We start from the raw sequence: 14,505 nt of genomic DNA, 5'->3' as shown, positions 1-14,505 counted from the left end.
TCAGATCCACCCAATTATCCACCAAAAAGACTTAAATTTCAAATAACCTACTGTTTAGTACACATCATAATATTATGATGTGTACTAAACAGTAGGTTATTTGAAATTTAAGTCTTTTTGGTGGATAATTGGGTGGATCTGAATGGAATGAACTCTTCTACTCCGTGTCAGCTTTTGAGCCAAATGAGGAGGCTCATCATGTGTTTGAACAATTACCATTTGTAAGACACTATAAAAGTAGGCAGTTGTGGGGGAACCTGTACCACTGAAGAAGGGGCAAGTACCCCGAAACGCGTTTGGTGAGGAGCCCCCCGGAACAACCCCAAGGAGTACGTGCTTGAACTATCCAGAGCCGTGCGGCAATTCAAAGTCTTTGAGAACTCCGTGCCTGACTAAACCCCTGATACGCCGGGACCTACAAGCGCAAACACACGAGGAGTGTGTCGCATAATATACCGACGAGGGGCAAAGCATCTTGAGTCCCAGCGCTGACCGGCTTCCCGTTACTACGGAGCGGCAGCCAGAGGATCGCAAGGACACAGAGAAAAGACACAGTATCCTTCAGTTGCTACAGCAGCAGCTGATAACGACAATTTTTTTTCCAAGTTTACCTGCATAAGGAACCGCATAAGGAACAGTGAGTATTAGCGGGACGCCGCAAGTATACTCACTTAAGTGAATTCTGTTGTACCACAGTTACATTATCCTCTTGCAGTGAATCAGGACTGTGAACCTTATAGTACTTTGTGAAGCTAGCCACTATATTAGCTTAAGCCACCAGCTGGGCTATACTTCTATTTGTTCTGATTTTCGTATGGACTGATTTTTTACCATCCCTAGCCTATCCACCACTGGTCCTAGTATTTATTCTATATCTATATATTTTATTGTATCCATGTGTTCTTATATTGCTTGACTGTATTTTATATGTGTTTTTTAAAATAATTGTTTTTACTTTACCTTACATGTCCTTGAATAAAATATATGATTCTACATAAGTGAGTGTGCCCAGTATATTTTTTAACAATATATATATATATATATATATATATATATATATATATATATATATGTAAATCAGCCTGGTAAGGAGCCCAAGGGACTGTACTAACCGTTCTGGAGCCCAGCCAAGCCCCCCTGTGAAGGATCCCAGCCCCGCCTGTATCCAGGAATCTCCTCCTTGCTCACGAAGTCAGATCGCGTAATCTCCCGATGCGCGAGCTTGTGCATGTGCAGTGCCGTCATAGTGTTCCTTCCCTGTGCTGGTATCAGCTTCAGGGAAGGAACTGCGCATGCGGACACCCACCTGGGTAATCTGTAAAGTGAGAGTGGGTGGGGCAATTAAAAGTCTCTCTCTCGCTCTCTCTGTGTTCCTGCCCCTACAGAGGTCAAGGGTCAATCTCCTTGAGGCCATCATGGTGGATTCAAGGAAACAGAACTACCGGTAAGTCTAATTCCGTTTTTTTTCAAACGGTAGGACACACCTAATTATAAGACGCAAGCTAGGTTTAGGCTATATGCACATGACAGTTAAAAATGTATGTATAATGGCCGTTTAAGTAACGGCTGTTACACAACCATTTTTAGCACCAGATAAAGTCTATGGGGCTATTCACACGTCAAAAAATAGTCCCATTGATTTCAATGGGGTCCTATTTTTAACGGCTGCTTAGACAGGACTGCACCCCTCTAACGGCGACTAAAAAAGGTACACTAGAACAATATGGCCTTTTTGGGGGTTAACAAAAAAAAACTCATCCACTTGTACGTACAGCAGCAGTCATTACTCTAAAGAACCTGTTCACGGCGTGATGACATCACCATGCACTCATGCTGGGAGTGTTTTGGTGAAGTCATCTTGCTGAGCGCAGGTCCTTTGGCAGGTTCTTTTTAAACAAGAGAGGAGAGACTGCTTCTGTGCATGCTGGTGGATGAGGTGAGTGTTTTATTTTATGCTAAAGCAAAACATTACAGCTGAGGGCCAATATGGGGGATATTACTTATTCTTGGAGCCACCATGGGAGACATTATTACTGCGGGAGGCCACTATGGCAGACGTTATTACTTCTGGGGGCCACTATTGGAGACCTTTTTACTGCTGGGGCCATTATGGGGGACATTATAACTGATGGAAGCCACTATGGGAGACATTACTAATTCCGGAGGCCACTATGGGCGAAATTATAACTTCTGGGGGCCACTATTGGAAACCTTTTTACTGCTGGGGCCACTATTGGGGACATTATTACAATTGGGGGGCCACTTTGTGGGACCTTATTACTGATGGGGTACATTATGTATACTGAGGGCACTGCAGGGGTTGGGATCTTTATTTTTTTTTAAAAAGCCAATTAAATGTATCAGTTTTTCATAGCCATTTTTAACTGCCATTAAAAACATACAGACGGCCAGAAAATGGATGTACAAATGGTTGAAAAATGGCAATGAAAAATGACAGTGTGTCTGTTTAATAGATGTTTTTTTTTCTCTGCTCTGTGTATGTAGCCTTAGACAACAGAAAACTGTAAAAAAAAAAAAAATTCTACTAATTAAGTCTTCTCTGGTGGTTTAATGAGGTGAAGGGGTCAAGGTCATTATCTTTGGGGTCTAGCATAGAGGGGTTTATTAGTGTCGGTCAGCTTCTGTTAACCTTATTGTGTCATCTGCTGACCATTGAAACTAAGAGCAATGGCCCACGTGGTTACCTCATGTAATTTAATCAAATAAAGGCCTCATGCATATGACCGTATTTTTCATCCATGTCCAATCAGCGCTGTGTGTAGATTGCAAACGGATCCATTAATTTTTATGGGTCCAAAAAATAATAATAAACGCACAAGGATGTCATCTATGTGCTGCATCTCTTTGTCCATTCTACAGATTATAGATATTGTGGATGAGAGTAGTCTCTAGTCTCTATTGATGGGATTGAGACAAATGTGGATTGCACACAGAAAGTACCCATATTTTGCAGAGCCATGGTTTTTGGACCAGTCATGTGCATGAGGCCTAATTGTGTCTCCTGTCATTGCCTTGTAGTGTCCTACCATGCTTGCTCTGCTAAATACTTTGTTAGGCTTTTTTTTTTTTTTTTTTTTTTTACTCTGTGCAATCATGACATACGACACATACACATTCCTGCCACATGCACACACAACTCTGCTACATACACATACATCTTAAAGGGGTTATCCCATCATAATGATCACTGTTAAATCGGTTAATGATTTGACAGTGATCATTTTTGTAAATATATTTTATTAACCCATTCCCACCGTTTAGGAGAAAATTCATCCCCACTTACCTCATTGTTGTCATTCGGTCTCCCCTGGTTACGGCCACCGCTCTTCTCCGGAATCCCGATGGCCGCGCTTGCGCAGAAGACTCCTTCTTTTCTCCCGGCCGGGCCGCTCGCTGTCCTGAACGCGCACGCCGCCGCGCATGCGCAATGGTGACTTCTTCCTGGCCAGAATAGTACAGAGCTGCGCACGCCGGCTCTGTACTATACTGGCCAGGAATAACTCACCATGGCGTATGCGTTCAGTGCAGCGTGCGGCCCAGCCGGGAGAAGACTTCAATCAAGATGAAGCTCGCCCCCAGCCAGAATCCAGGAAGTGAACGGCGCGCTGGCAGCAGGTAAGTATCAAAATGCAAAGTGGGATAACCCCTTTAAGCAAAAATTCTTTTTTCTGCCCTTCCTGGTCTGGCCTTGCCCACCATTGACATAATCAAAGCTGCAGTCAGGCACTTTATTCTCCATAACTTCATCTTACAGACCTTTAGCCCCAGGTAATTTTTTTTTACTCTCCCCGTCCTCTGCTGCCTGCACTGATCACACAGATCGGTGTCAGGCAGGGAGAGAGAGAGAGAAGTGTGCAGAGGGAAAATTCTCATTGATCCAGCAGAGCGTTGTATGAGTGCTCTGCTGGATAATTTAAGAAAGCCGTCAGGGGGTCTGGCACTGTTTAGCAAGATTTCTTTCTCGCTAACAAGTGCGCCTTAAAATCTGAAAAATATAGGAATTACATTTCTGTTGCAATATGTGAACCCAGCCAAGCATGGCAAATAATTGAACCCATTTAGTTTACTGGTACTGCAGTACACTGGACTTCCTACACGCACGTCTGCGACAGGAATTCTGCAGTGCCACTACAATGTGTGAACGTACCCTAACAACTCAATCAGCTGTGTGAACAGCATGAGGTTGAGGATGTTGACTAAGGCTACAAGTTCAAAGGCGACAGTGGGAAAAAAAACGGACACACTGTGCATCCATTGTCTGTCTGTTTTTAATGGCCGTTTTGCATCCGTCTTTAATGGCCATGAAAAACTGATAAATGTCATAGCTTTTTTAAAATAAAATCCCAACCCCTGCAGTATCCTCAGTATATATAATGTCCCCTATAGTGGTTCTCAGCTGTAATGTTTTCTTTTTTTGCGGGAAAAAAAAGAAATCTCTCACCTCATCCACTTGCAAGCGCAGAGGCTTCTCTCTTGATTGTTAAGAACCTGCACTAAGCGTGATGATGTCACCGCACACTCCCAGCATGATCACATAGTGACATCATTATGCTGAGCTCAGGTCCTTCACAATCAAGAGATGGGCGACTGCCTCTGCACATGCAAGTGGATGAGTGGTTCTGAAAACAGCGAGATCTTGAAAATGGCAAGGAAATAAAACACAAAATGTACAGATCTATCAATGCATTTATGTCAGTATCTCGCATAAATACATGTACGTGCATAATTTTGTTTGAAAGCGTTATCCCATGACTAATGTAAAAAATCACTTAATATACACTGCCTGTCCAAAAAAAATCGCCACCAAAAAATAAAGGTCACACACTCTAATATTTCGTTGGATCACCTTTAGCTTTGATTACGGCACGCATTCACTGTGGCATTGTTTCGATAAGCTTCTGCAATGTCACAAGATTTATTTCCATCCAGTGTTGCATTAATTTTTCACCAAGATCTTGCATTGATGATGGTAGAGTCTGACTGCTGCGCAAAGCCTTCTCCAGCACATCCCAAAGATTCTCAATGAGGTTAAGGTCTGGACTCTGTGGTGGCCAATCCAAGTGTGAAAAACATCTCTCATGCTCCCTGAACCCTCCCTTTCACAATTTGAGCCCCATGAATCCTGGCATTGTCATCTTGGAATATGCCTGTGCATATGATGGAATAACCTGGTCATTCAGTATGTTCAGGTAGTCAGCTGACCTCATTCGTGGAGCACATACTGTTGCTGAACATAGACCTGACCAACTACAGCAACCCCAGATCATAGCACTGCCCCCACAGGTTTGTACAGTAGGCTCTAGGCATGATGGGTGCATCATTTCATCTGCCTTTCTTCTTACCCTGATGCGCCCATCACTCTGGAACAGGGTAAATCTTGACTCATCAGACCACAGGACCTTCTTCCATTGCTCCAGAGTCCAATCTTTATGCTCCCTAGCAAATTGAAGCCTTTTTTTCTGGTTTGCCTCTCTGATTAGTGGTTTTCTTACGTCTACACAGCTGTTCAGTCCCAATCCCTTGAGTTCCCTTCGCATTGTGAGTGTGGAAATACTCTTACTTTCACTATTAAACATAGCCCTGAGTTCTACTGTTGTTTTTCTTCAATTTAATTTCACCAAATGTTTAAGAGATCACCGATCACGATCATTTCAGGATTTTTTCCCCGCCACATTTCTTCCTTGAATACGATGGGCCCCCACTATCCTTCCAGTTTTTAATAATGCGTTGGACAGTTCTTAACCCAATTTTAGTAGTTTCTGCAATCTCCTTAGATGTTTTCTCTGCTTGATGCATGCCAATGATTTGAACCTTCTCAAACAGACTAACATCTTTTCCACAACCACGAGATATGTCTTTTGACATGGTAGTTTAAGAAATGAGAAGCAACTCATTGCACCAGTTGGGGTTAAATAACTTGTTGCCAGCTAAAAGATAACCGCCCATGCAGTAATTATCCAATAGGAGGTTTATAACTATTTGCTTAGTTAAAGCCAGGTGGCGACTTTTTTTTTGGACAGGCAGTGTAGTACATGAGCCCTGTACCTCACATTGATCCAGAGATCTCCCCATTCATTGCTCTGCTAGATTTATATCAAGCGGACAGCTCAAGGGGAGTGTCTTTTCTGCTGCAGCTCAGGGGGCGTGTCCATGCTCTTCCTATCACAGTTAAGGAGGCAGTTGAAGGATGAAACTGAGCATGTGCGGCCTTCTCAGTGAGCAGGACAAAGAAATAAGAAATCACAGAAACAGCAGGTGGCGCTATACAGATACATTTTATTGAATAACTCATTGGCGATACAAAATTTTTCATTACATGCAAATACAAAAAAATTCTGTTCCACATGCTGATTTGAAAACTGTAAAATATTTTTCGTGGGACAACCCCTTTAACCGCCTCCGGACCGCCTAACGCAGGATCGCGTTCCGGAGGCGGCAGCCCTGCGCACAGTCACGCATCTACGCGTCATCTCGCGAGACGCGAGATTTCCTGTGAACGCGCGCACACAGGCGCGCGCGTTCACAGGATCGGAAGGTAAGCGAGTGGATCTCCAGCCTGCCAGCGGCGATCGTTCGCTGGCAGGCTGGAGATGCGATTTTTTTTTTTTTACCCCTAACAGGTATATTAGACGCTGTTTTGATAACAGCGTCTAATATACCTGCTACCTAGTCCTCTGGTGGTCCCTTTTGTTTGGATCGACCACCAGAGGACACAGGTAGCTCAGTAAAGTAGCACCAAACACCACTACACTACACTACACCCCCCCCCCTGTCACTTATTAACCCCTTATGAACCCCTGATCACCCCATATAGACTCCCTGATCACCCCCCTGTCATTGATCACCCCCCTGTCATTGATCACCCCCCTGTAAGGCTCCATTCAGATGTCCGTATGATTTTTACGGATCCACTGATACATGGATCGGATCCGCAAAACACATACGGACATCTGAATGGAGCCTTACAGGGGGGTGATCACCCCATATAGACTCCCTGATCACCCCCCTGTCATTGATCACCCCCCTGTCAGGCTGCATTCAGATGTCCGTATGATTTTTACGGATCCACTGATACATGGATCGGATCCGCAAAACACATACGGACGTCTGAATGGAGCCTTATAGGGGGGTGATCAATGACAGAGGGGTGATCACCCCATATAGACTCCCTGATCACCCCCCTGTAAGTCTCCATTCAGACATTTTTTTGGCCCAAGTTAGTGGAAATTATTATTTTATTTCTTACAAAGTCTCATATTCCACTAACTTGTGTCAAAAAATAAAATCTCACATGAACTCACCATACCCCTCACGGAATCCAAATGCGTAAAAATTTTTAGAGTACGGCGATACCAGATGTGTGACACTTTTTTGCAGCCTAGATGCGCAAAAGGGGCCCACATTCCTTTTATGAGGGCATTTTTAGACATTTATATTCCAGACTTCTTCTCACGCTTTAGGGCCCCTAGAATGCCAGGGCAGTATAAATACCCCACATGTGACCCCATTTCGGAAAGAAGACACCCCAAGGTATTCCGTGAGGGGCATATTGAGTCTATGAAAGATTGAAATTTTTGTCCCAAGTTAGCGGAAAGGGAGACTTTGTGAGAAAAAAAATATATATATATCAATTTCCGCTAACTTGTGCCAAAAAAAAAAAAAATTCTATGAACTCGCCATGCCCTCATTGAATACCTTGGGGTGTCTTCTTTCCAAAATGGGGTCACATGTGGGGTATTTATACTGCCCTGGCATTCTAGGGGCCCTAAAGCGTGAGAAGAAGTCTGGGATCCAAATGTCTAAAAATGCCCTCATAAAAGGAATGTGGGCCCCTTTTGCGCATCTAGGCTGCAAAAAAGTGTCACACATCTGGTATCGCCGTACTCAGGAGAAGTTGGGCAATGTGTTTTGGGGTGTCATTTTACATATACCCATGCTGGGTGAGATAAATATCTTGGTCAAATGCCAACTTTGTATAAAAAATGGGAAAAGTTCCTCTTTTGCCGAGATATTTCTCTCACCCAGCATGAGTATATGTAAAAAGACACCCCAAAACACATTGCCCAACTTCTCCTGAATACAGCGATACCACATGTGTGACACTTTTTTGCAGCCTAGGTGGGCAAAGGGGCCCACATTCCAAAGAGCACCTTTCGGATTTCACAGGTCATTTACCTACTTACCACACATTAGGGCCCCTAGAATGCCAGGGCAGTATAACTACCCCACAAGTGACCCCATTTTGGAAAGATGACACCCCAAGGTATTCCGTGAGGGGCATGGCGAGTTCCTAGAATTTTATATTTTTTGTCACAAGTTAGCGGAAAATTATGATTTTTTTTTTTTTTTTCCTTACAAAGTCTCATATTCCACTAACTTGTGACAAAAAATAAAAACTTCCATGAACTCACTATGCCCATCACGAAATATCTTGGGGTGTCTTCTTTCCAAAATGGGGTCACTTGTGGGGTAGTTATACGGCCCTGGCATTTTAGGGGCCGAATGCATGAGAAGTGGTTTGAAATCAAAATCTGTAAAAAATGGCCGGTGAAATCCGAAAGGTGCTCTTTGGAATGTGGGCCCCTTTGCCCACCTAGGCTGCAAAAAAGAGTCACACATCTGGTATCCCCGTACTCAGGAGAAGTTGGGCAATGTGTTTTGGGGTGTCTTTTTACATATACCCATGCTGGGTGAGAGAAATATCTTGGCAAAAGACAACTTTTCCCATTTTTTTTATACAAAGTTGGCATTTGACCGAGATATTTATCTCACCCAGCATGGGTATATGTAAAATGACACCCCAAAACACATTGCCCAACTTCTCTTGAGTACGGAGATACCACATGTGTGACACTTTTTTGCAGCCTAGGTGGGCAAAGGGGCCCACATTCCAAAGAGCACCTTTCGGATATCACCGGCCATTTTTTACAGATTTTGATTTCAAACTACTTACCACACATTTGGGCCCCTAGAATGCCAGGGCAGTATAACTACCCCACAAGTGACCCCATTTTGGAAAGAAGACACCCCAAGGTATTCGCTGATGGGCATAGTGAGTTCATGGAACTTTTTATTTTTTGTCACAAGTTAGTGGAATATGAGACTTTGTAAGAAAAAAAAAAATAATCATAATTTTCCGCTAACTTGTGACAAAAAAAAAAATTCTAGGAACTCGCCATGCCCCTCACGAATACCTTGGGGTGTCTTCTTTCCAAAATGGGGTCACTTGTGGGGTAGTTATACTGCCCTGGCATTCTAGGGGCCCAGATGTGTGGTAAGTAGTTTGAAATCAAAATCTGTAAAAAATGGCCGGTGAAATCCGAAAGGTGCTCTTTGGAATGTGGGCCCCTTTGCCCACCTAGGCTGCAAAAAAGTGTCACACATGTGGTATCTCCGTACTCAGGAGAAGTTGGGCAATGTGTTTTGAGGTGTCATTTTACATATACCCATGCTGGGTGAGATAAATATCTTGGTCAAATGCCAACTTTGTATAAAAAAATGGGAAAAGTTGTCTTTTGCCAAGATATTTCTCTCACCCAGCATGGGTATATGTAAAATGACACCCCAAAACACATTGCCCAACTTCTCCTGAGTACGGAGATACCACATGTGTGACACTTTTTTGCAGCCTAGGTGGGCAAAGGGGCCCACATTCCAAAGAGCACCTTTCGGATTTCACCGGCCATTTTTTACAGATTTTGATTTCAAACTACTTACCACACATTAGGGCCCCTAGAATGCCAGGGCAGTATAACTACCCCACAAGTGACCCCATTTTGGAAAGAAGACACCCCAAGGTATTCGCTAACGGGCATAGTGAGTTCATAGAAGTTTTTATTTTTTGTCACAAGTTAGTGGAATATGAGACTTTGTAAGAAAAAAAATTAATAATAAAAAAATCATCATTTTCCGCTAACTTGTGACAAAAAATAAAAAGTTCTATGAACTCACTATGCCCATCAGCGAATACCTTAGGGTGTCTACTTTCCAAAATGGGGTCATTTGTGGGGTTGTTTGTACTGTCTGGGCATTGTAGAACCTCAGGAAACATGACAGGTGCTCAGAAAGTCAGAGCTGCTGCAAAAAGCGGAAATTCACATTTTTGTACCATAGTTTGTAAACGCTATAACTTTTACCCAAACCATTTTTTTTTACCCAAACATTTTTTTTTTATCAAAGACATGTAGAACAATACATTTAGAGAAAAATTTATATATGGATGTCGTTTTGTTTTTTTTTTGCTAAATTTTACAACTGAAAGTGAAAAATTTCATTTTTTTGCAAAAAAATCGTTAAATTTCGATTAATAACAAAAAAGTTAAAATGTCAGCAGCAATGAAATACCACCAAATGAAAGCTCTATTAGTGAGAAGAAAGGGAGGTAAAATTCATTTGGGTGGTAAGTTGCATGACCGAGCAATAAACGGTTAAAGTAGTGTAGGTCAGAAGTGTAAAAAGTGGCCTGGTCATTAAGGGTGTTTAAGCTAGGGGGGCTGAGGTGGTTAAACTAGTGCATCTGTAATAGGAATAGTGGGCAGCTTCAGATTCGCTGTTGGTGCAACAAATTTACCAGGCTTTTGTAGTATTTTTTATTTTTTTAAACATTTTTTAAAACTATTTCCTGTAGAGCAAGGATGGCCAACCTGTGGCTCTCCAGCTGTTGCAAAACTACAACTCCCAGCATGCCCAAACAGCCTACAGCTATCGGCCTATAGCAGGGCATGGTGGGAATTGTAGTTTTACAACAGCTGGAGAGCCGCAGCCCTGCTGTAGAGCTTGAGGTTGTTTTTGCCCCTGCAGCATAATAAATCTTTCCTACGCCGCACACTGTTTCATGATAACCTGGTAACTCGGAGTTGCGCAAGCAGCGTAGCTTGTTCTGCTATACTGTTTGTGTAGCCTAGCTGTTTCCATAAGCCCAGCCTGCTGGGGACGGATCTTAGTTCCATCTCAACACGGAAAAGGTGAGATGGGACAATCCCTTTAAACCTGGGTTTCCACAAGACTGGCATGATGTGACTGCTGTGTCCAGTCAAAAACCTTAAACCGGTGCATGCATGGCTGCATGATTTTGCGATGTCTGTGTCCGTCTGGGAGCTCCTCCTACTGGTAAGTGACAGATCATTAAGCAATGCGCCGCACAGACCTGTCACTTACCAGTAGGAGGAGCTCCCGGCCGGACACAGACATCGCAGCTCGCAGGTAAGTATAATGCTTCTACAAATTGCTAAGTAACCATGGCAACCGGGACTGCAGTAGCGTCCTGGTTGCCATGGTTACCGATCGGAGCCCCAGCGATTAAACTGGGACTCCGATCGGTACTCTCCGCTGCCACCAATGATAGGGGGGGAGATTTTAATTAGGAGGGGGAGGGAGGGGGTAGGGCCCACTGGCCACCAACAGGTTAACTACAGGGGAGGGAGGGGGGGGCCGCCCGCACTGGACAACAAAGAGTTAACTACAGGGGGGAGGGGGGGCCCACTGGCCACTAATGAGTTAACTACAGGGGAGGAAGGGGGGCCGGCCGCACTGGACAACAAAGAGTTAACTACAGGGGGGGAGGGGGGGCTGGCCGCACTGGCCACCAATGACTTAAAAACAGGGGGGGGGTCTGCCCCCTGCTGCCTGGCAGCACCTGCCAGGCAGCAGGGGGCAGTCATGTACACAGTTCTTAGTATATTCTAACCTGAAGCGTCCCAATCACCATGGGAACGCCTCTGTGTTAGAATATACTGTCGGATTTGAGTTTCACGATCTAACTCATATCCGACAGTATATTCTAATGTAGAGGCGTTCCCATGGTGATGGGGACGCTTCAAGTTAAAATATACCATCGGATTGGAGAAAACTCCGATCCGATGGTATAAAAGGGACTCCTGACTTTACATTGAAAGTCAATGGGGGACGGACCCGTTTGCAATTGCACCATATTGTGTCAACGTCAAACGGATCCGTCCCCATTGACTTGCATTGTAATTCAAGACGGATCCGTTTGGCTCCGCACGGCCAGGCAGACACCAAAACGACTTTTTTTTTTCATGTCCGTGGATCCTCCAAAAATCAAGGAAGACCCACGGACGAAAAAACGGTCACGGATCACAGACCTACGGACCCCGTTTTTGCGGACCGTAAAAAAAAACGGTCGTGTGCATGAGGCCTTAGTTTCAGAATTCGATCAGATATTGATGACCTATCCTCAGGACAGATCATCAATATGTACTGACTGCACAACCCTTTTAGGGTAAGTATAACTGATCGTATGATTGTACACTGTTTTCTGACAGTTTCTACAAGAATCTGTACAAGTATATGTAATAGAATTACCTGAGTACGCTGCCTCCTAATTACATTTATTTTTATTTGTACAGGCGATAGCAGTTTGCATGGAAAAGGGAAGATTTAAGTTGTCATCAGAAGTTCTTGATCGACAGTTTGAAGAATCTGAGACGAATAAGGTCTGTCAATTCTTCATGCAAACAAGCTGCTAAATATATTATGCAATTGCCCTGGTAACAATTCACAACTCTTGAAGGAATTGGAGATTTGATATGGTCAGAAAAAACTCGCTGCTCTGTAAAAGTTTATTTTTCTTCCATTTTTTTTCTTTTAGAGCAACTTTTCAAAATGATTCCTAAATGTAAGGAGGCCATCTACTGGCCATTAAGCTAAATGCAGAGGTTTTAGAAGCATAGGCATTTTTGTGATTTTTGTTGTAGTTTATTTTATGACCTTACTAGAATTTGTTTTAAAGGGCTTCTGTCACCCCCAAAACACATTTTTCATTTTTGGGCTTGTTAAAATCCTTATTGAACGACTATTCCCTATATAGGGCTCTTACCTTTGGCTTCTCTTCATTAAAAATCGATCTTTTAAAATATGCAAATGACTTCACTACCAGCAAGTAGGGCGTCTACTTGCTGGTAGCTGCCGCAAAAAACCGCCCCCTCCTGACGTCACCAAAAGAGAAGACGTAATCGGCGCAGGCGCACTGAGGGAGTGCTGAGGAGGCGAGCGTCCTTCTCTCAGAGCGCCTGCGCCGAATGAAGACAGACGCGGGATTTGAAATGCTGACAGGGCCAGCCGGAGGAGGAGAGCGCTCGCTGGCCCTGTCAATCAACAGGAGGAGGGGGCGGTTTTTTGCGGCGGCTACCAGCAAGTAGACTCCCAAGTCATTTGCATATTTTAAAAGATCGATTTTTAATGAAACGAAGCCAAAGACAAAGGTAAGAGCCCTATATAGGGAATAGTCGTTCAATAAGGATTTTAACAAGCTCAAAAATGAAAAATGTGTTTTGGGGGTGACAGAAGCCCTTTAATAAAAAACAGTAGCGTGAGTTTGAAAACAACTTGCAGAAAAGAAGTCTATTTTACTTGTGTTCCTGGCATGCATTATTTAATTCTGTTTTTTTAGCTTGTGATACATATAGGGTAGATTTAAAGGGATTCTGTCATGAGATTTTAGCCCTATAAGCTAAACATATGGCCAGGTCCGTACTAATAACATGAATCCTAAACTGCCCTTATTAAACCTGCTTGTGGCTCTATTAGCCCAAAAAACTGTTTTTTATAAGCTGTCACTCACCTACCTAAGGTGCCCAAGGGGTTTTACGTTAACCCAGGGTGCCTGCCCGCACCCCTCGCCGTCTGGTGTCCAGCGCCGCCTTCCTCACCTCAGCCCCGCCTCCGCAATCCTCCCGTCCCTCTGCTAGATCCGGCGCCTGCGCACTAGGCTCAGCCTGATGCGCCGCGGACTCCTGGCAGCGGCTTTGTTGAGCGAAGTGCGTATGCGCATCAGGCGGGGCACACGCACTTCGCTCAACGAATCCGCTGCCAGGAGTCCGCGGCGCATCAGGCTGAGCCTAGTGCGCAGGCGCTGGATCTAGCAGAGGGACGGGAGTATTGCGGAGGCGGGGCTGAGGTGAGGAAGGCGGCGCTGGGCACCAGACGGCGAGGGGTGCGGGCGGGCACCCTGGGTTAACGTAAAACCCCTTGGGCACCTTAGGTAGGTGAGTGACAGCTTATAAAAACCAGTTTTTTGGGCTAATAGAGCCACAAGCAGGTTTAATAAGGGCAGTTTAGGATTCATGTTATTAGTACGGACCTGGCCATATGTTTAGCTTATAGGGCTCAAATCTCATGAAAGAATCCCTTTAAGCCACGCATGCTGGGAGTTGTCGTTTTACAACAGCTGGCGTGGTGGAGGTTGCTGACCCCTACTGTACATGTTCAGAATTGCGTGGGGTATTGCAGTAAGTGTTTAATGCTGGGTATTCTGCACGTGGTAAAAGGACCTGTTTTCTCTTTTGTTTCAGTATCTGAGAATGAAAATGTCTATGGTGGTTGGTAAAAAAGACCCATATCATGAATTCCTTGAAAATTTCTCTTTTACCAAAATGTTAAAGAAAATCAAATCTTACACAAGTCTTACACTGGACAGAAGACCCCCTGTTTTTTTGCTACAGGTGAGATAATATTGGTGTAGGG

At 44.0% G+C, this 14,505-nt stretch overlaps 1 protein-coding gene across 1 annotated transcript in view; it reads left to right on the top strand.

The window, feature by feature from the left end:
- The window catches only part of TERF1 (telomeric repeat binding factor 1), a 42,551-nt gene that overhangs the window by 15,561 nt on the left and 12,485 nt on the right, over window positions 1-14,505 (top strand). The window contains exons 4-5 of the mRNA XM_040433868.1: window positions 12,390-12,476; window positions 14,334-14,483. Of these exons, the coding sequence (XP_040289802.1) occupies window positions 12,390-12,476; window positions 14,334-14,483 (237 nt within the window). The remainder of the gene's footprint in view (window positions 1-12,389; window positions 12,477-14,333; window positions 14,484-14,505) is intronic.

This window comes from Bufo bufo, chromosome 5 (assembly GCF_905171765.1).
Source record: "Bufo bufo chromosome 5, aBufBuf1.1, whole genome shotgun sequence".
Classification (NCBI taxonomy): Eukaryota; Metazoa; Chordata; class Amphibia; order Anura; family Bufonidae; genus Bufo; species Bufo bufo.
This window is presented reverse-complemented; position numbering and strand designations above follow the sequence as displayed.